General features: G+C 37.2%; 2 protein-coding genes across 4 annotated transcripts; both read right to left on the minus strand.

Moving 5' to 3' along the window:
• Nucleotides 1–370: 370 nt before the first annotated feature.
• LOC147382374 (uncharacterized) lies at nucleotides 371–4,165 on the minus strand. 3 transcript variants are annotated; one of them, XM_086429213.1, is made up of 8 exons: nucleotides 4,009–4,165; nucleotides 3,617–3,681; nucleotides 3,458–3,525; nucleotides 2,753–2,852; nucleotides 2,337–2,668; nucleotides 1,989–2,066; nucleotides 1,364–1,415; nucleotides 371–794 (listed from the first exon to the last, which is right to left on the minus strand). In XM_086429213.1, exons 4-6 carry the CDS (start codon nucleotides 2,828–2,830, stop codon nucleotides 2,051–2,053), a joined length of 426 nt encoding a protein of 141 aa, XP_086285339.1. In that variant the 5' UTR covers nucleotides 2,831–2,852; nucleotides 3,458–3,525; nucleotides 3,617–3,681; nucleotides 4,009–4,165; the 3' UTR covers nucleotides 371–794; nucleotides 1,364–1,415; nucleotides 1,989–2,050. The 3 variants fall into 3 exon arrangements, with proteins under 3 accessions (XP_086285339.1, XP_086285337.1, XP_086285338.1); XM_086429211.1 differs by having other exon boundaries at nucleotides 3,858–4,165; XM_086429212.1 differs by having other exon boundaries at nucleotides 3,617–4,165.
• On the minus strand, nucleotides 4,021–4,395 carry LOC147382375 (BAG family molecular chaperone regulator 3-like). The gene is made up of 2 exons (XM_086428540.1): nucleotides 4,206–4,395; nucleotides 4,021–4,160 (listed from the first exon to the last, which is right to left on the minus strand). The coding sequence occupies exons 1-2, from the start codon at nucleotides 4,393–4,395 to the stop codon at nucleotides 4,021–4,023; spliced, it is 330 nt and encodes a 109-aa protein (XP_086284666.1).
• Between the last annotated feature and the right edge of the window lie 405 nt (nucleotides 4,396–4,800).

A 4,800-nucleotide genomic window follows, 5' to 3' on the forward strand; every position in this document is an offset into this window, starting at 1 on the left:
GTGAGCATCCTCTTTAGGCACACCCCTGACAGATTACAAAAGAAACTACCACTACGTCATAATGCGTCAAAACCGACAGTCCAAGACAGTCGTTTTTGAAAAAAACGACAGCCCCTACAGTCGGGAAAAAAGTCCTTTAAAAAGGAGTGGTTTTTAAAAAACGACTGTCCTTGACAGTCGGCAAAAAACGACTGTCAAGAAAAAACGACTGTCAATGACAGTCGGGAAAAACGACGGTCTTTAACAGTTGTTTTTTCACAATACGAGTTTTTTTTTTTTTTAATTAAAAAATTATTCAATATCTAAAAAGTGCAAATTGAGGCTGCATCATCATTTCTATTATCGATTTCAATGTAATAATTTTTTTATTAAAAAGAATGTGAGATCCAATAGAAGATCCTACAATGTCACAACAAATTAAGGGGATACGGCAATGACTTCCCCTCGATTATAATAGTTTGAGTATCACTTAATGAAAATGGTTCCATAATAGGTTGAGTACAGATTCCTATAGAAGAAATTAGGGAGATAATGTTCTCTGCACTTGTTATCTAATCTCTATCCAACTGCACCCATTATTTCTTCTCAACCTCCTCTTCATCATCTTCTTCAACCTTTCAACGTCGCCCCAATCGCCATTATCCGCATATAAGTTCGACAACAAGAAGCAGCTCCCTGCACTCTCAAGTCATGTAAATATCACTAATGCCAACACGTACTCAACCCCTCGCTAGAGCTTTGACAGAACCCCACAACCCTATGGTCTTCATCACCGGCCTGCATGCTTGCAATATCTGTTCACCAGACACCCATAATTGAATTTAAGACAGAGAAAGTGATGAATCTCAGTATCATATATATGACAAATCGTGTTTGTCAAATAGTTGGCACACCAACTATTTTTATAACATGCCAAACAAACAATTAGAGACAAAAAGGATAAAAACAAAGAGGAAGAACAGAGCAATGGCAACATTTAGAGCTCGAAAATCCAAACTGAAGAGCCTCTCGAGAGAAGTAAATGACAAGGTGGAGCAGTCATTAAAACAATATAATAGTTATCCGCACCTCAGATGACATATTTATTTCCATTGTTGGGTGTGTTATAAGTAAGAATCAGGATCAGGTAAGGTGTTCCATTCTAGAAACGGTGTCCACATGGCATATTTTAGTTTGAATTTAAAACACATTGGACTCCTAACTAAGCCATTCTTCTCTTCATGGCATACAGCCCGAAGAATGTGCCACATAGACACTGTACGTTGCTATGATGGCCACATAAAAAACATAGTAGATATTTAAGTCGTGTAACTCCAAAAGATTTAATACTCAATAATTCTGCAAGGTTCAAAACCTGACTTACCTTCCTAGAGTTTTGTGGTGCAAAATGAGCCCCAATCCAACACCATCCACTCCTGCTCAAGTCAATTGACAATTAGAACCCAATAATGAAATCTCCTACTTACCCACACACACACATTTAATTAAATTAAATGTAAAGGAAGAACAAATAGAAAAATAGAATCCATCTCTTGTCAATGAAAAACTAGCAGCTAACATCAGAGCCAACCAACTACTGGCCAGGGAACAATTACCAGGCAAAAAAAGAAGAACAGGAGAATCTTTTATAGGACACCCACACTCAACAGGGCAAAACCACCTAGGTGGTCCACCATCAAGCCTAATCAATTCCTTTGCTATATCAAGATAATCTTTCACACTATAACTCCCATACTCATCATTCCACAACACATCCAAATGGGGGTGCCATCTGACTGGATCTCTCTTCTTTTTATTCTTGACATCTGTAGTTGGTTTGAAGTTTCATGGAAGATGAAGTTACCAAATTGTGTAAGCTTTCCTCTCCCTTTCTCATTCACTTTATCCGTTTTCATTTGAATATTGTTATTGGCAACCACAGTATTGCCAAATGAAGGGGGGAAATAACATGAAGTAGAAGACAATCTTCAAGTCATTAAGTAAAATACCTTCTGCCCATGAGTTAAACGCAGACGTGATTAGTCTTTAAGAATGTCATGGACACACTGTGCTACGGTAGTCCAATTCTGATAGGTACACCATGAAACACAAAAATAAATAAGTTCAACTTGAAAGCTACACATAAGCTGCAATGCAGGATTCAATATGAACAGTCTAATTCAGTTGTAGAGATCAAAGCAGCCATTTTACCTACGAGATATTGTCACCTTCAAAACTAAAATTGAAAAACTATATAAAAATACAAACGATTAGACACATCTATCAAACTATTCTAAAGCATTAGAACCTCTATATATCACTATCCATTTCATTAAACTATTCTAAAGCATTAGTACCTTCCATCATGAGGTGTGCCAAAACTCCCACCAGGGTAAACGATGGTTCGGCCTTTAGAGCCAGGATGATATTGAAGGGGTGCTTCTGGAGGGAATGGCAAAATGCCATCTCCTTCATGCATATTATTGTAAACAGGATCCATAAAGGGCTCTCTTCTACCCACCATTTCTCTCTTCTTACCACTATAAGTTTGTGGAAAACGGTCAAAACCTTCAGTGTTAGTCAGCCCGCTAGTTTCTTCATTGCCTCCTCCTTCAAGATGATCTCCTAGTTTCTCAAGGGAACCATTAGCTGTGATGGGACCATCATCCACAGAGTCCTGCAAGACAATCTGTTCACCAAAGACATTCAGTTAGGTATACTTATTATACGGACCTAGGCATTATAAATGGAATTTAAGCATTGGTTTGATTACCTCTATGATTGCGTCTGAATCACGGATTCGTGGTGGCTTGGTATCTATGGAGGGAAGCCGTTCACCATATGTCTTCATGAAATCTTTGATTAATCCTGACCTGATGAACTCACATCAATATAACTTATATTCAGTCCTATATTTCCCAGGATCTTTTGTCATAACTCATAACTAACTTCGTCATTTATGGAAAGGCTAGATATATTTTGAGATCTTCAAATATTAATAAAACTTTAAGTTCCTCATGATTAAAACTTTAAATTAATGATTAAAAATACATGATTTAAAGACTTCATTTCTCAATCATTAATATATAATCTTAATGTCTTCATTCCTTTTATAATTTGTTCAATAAAACCACTCAAAAGGAGTTGTTCTCTCTGAATGTCCCTTGTTGAGAAAGCTCGCAAGATTTATGACTATTGCCTGAATTTCAAAGAACAATGTTCTATGAAGACACTGTTATCCTGTGCAAACTGTGAACAGAACTAAAGAAGTCCCAAGACTTCCTTTTTACACCTAATAAGTAAACACCAAGTTTAAGGTACTCATGGGGCAGACCCTAACAGCGTAAGAATGAGTGGTGGATTTGAAATCACCTATTTCCCAAGGGCTAGCCCTGGGTACTGCCCCATAGAGATATTGCATTTTAACTGAAAAAAAATTACATATTAGTAGTGCTAATGCAAGGATCTGATGACCCACCTTAACTAGACTAGGTTCACGAGTGATATTTCCCCCTTAGCCCGAATGTCTTCAACCATTTTATAGACCTGCACAGCCATGAAGTTAAACAGTCCTTAAGTTCTACAATACACAACCATAATCATGTTTCTAAAACTTAAATTATAGAACAACACACACATCTTGAGTAGCAATTGCAAAATGTCTGAAGCCTATTCCGATGTCATAGCTATCCACTCCATAGTCTGTGAATCAACACAAAAAGTGAGCACATCAAAAACCATATTTTAACAAGATAGATAAACATTATTCAGGCCTAGACATTAAGATAATCCAAGCCTAGACATTAAGATATATGTTATTACTTGATACTGGAATCAGTATTACTTTCAAAAGTATGTATTTGATGCAGCCTTGTTACCTTTCCCAGACTAGCATGACCTATTGTCATCTTTCCCGACTCATAAAGCTTGCAAAGTCGCCAACCAACAAGGAAAATTGTTTGAACGTTACCCACCATGCGAACAAGTTTCACTTGGTTAATTTGAAATGATGACAAATCAATCACTAACCTCAATCCACCTCTACACTTTCACTTCTCCTTCAGCCTCAATGTTGTCCTGTTTCAGCAACTGCAACATGAGCAACTCTGTCAACGCAATGAACTCCTTCTCTGTAACCTTGTATCCATTGTGCACAGCACAGCCAACTCCAAGCCAGAGACCTAGGACCAAAAAATAAAAAACCCCACAAATCTAAACGGAACAACGCCAAATGTAGATGTTTGGGATATTTGGGTCTACCTTCACCGCAAGTTTATCAACCTCAGTTCTAACTTTTGTGACAGCTTCACAGGCTTTCGATATGCCATGATCCTTCTTCATATCGTCAAGTTTCCTCTCCTTGCTTGCTGGATCCTCAAAGAGTACCACCTTTGACATGTCCTTCACACCCACCATAAGCAAGCATTCTTCAGTAAGCAGAACATTGTTTGACTATTATCCTATCAGTAATTTCCAAGTTATGTACAAATCAATATATAACATATCTATCAGTAAAAAACAAATGTGAAAATGTAATGGCAAGTAGGAAATCACCAGTATGCCTCGTGGCTATAGGAAAGTGGACAAGGTATAAATCCAGATAGTCATTAGAGCCTAATGAGGAGTTGATTCTTAAGTGTAGCTTTGGATCATGGGTTATTAGATGATTTTCTTATGAGTAAAATGTGTTATAGTTATCTTTTGGTCCAATAAAATTAAGTATACTGGCTTGATGCACCAATGTTATTCAATATAAGGGACTAGCATCCATTGATAAAGGAAGAAATCTGTAAATAGCAAGTGTTTAGCAATGTATTCTGT

This window comes from Akebia trifoliata, chromosome 16, assembly GCF_017979445.1.
Source record: "Akebia trifoliata isolate Shusen 1 chromosome 16, ASM1797944v1, whole genome shotgun sequence".
NCBI lineage: Eukaryota > Viridiplantae > Streptophyta > Magnoliopsida > Ranunculales > Lardizabalaceae > Akebia > Akebia trifoliata.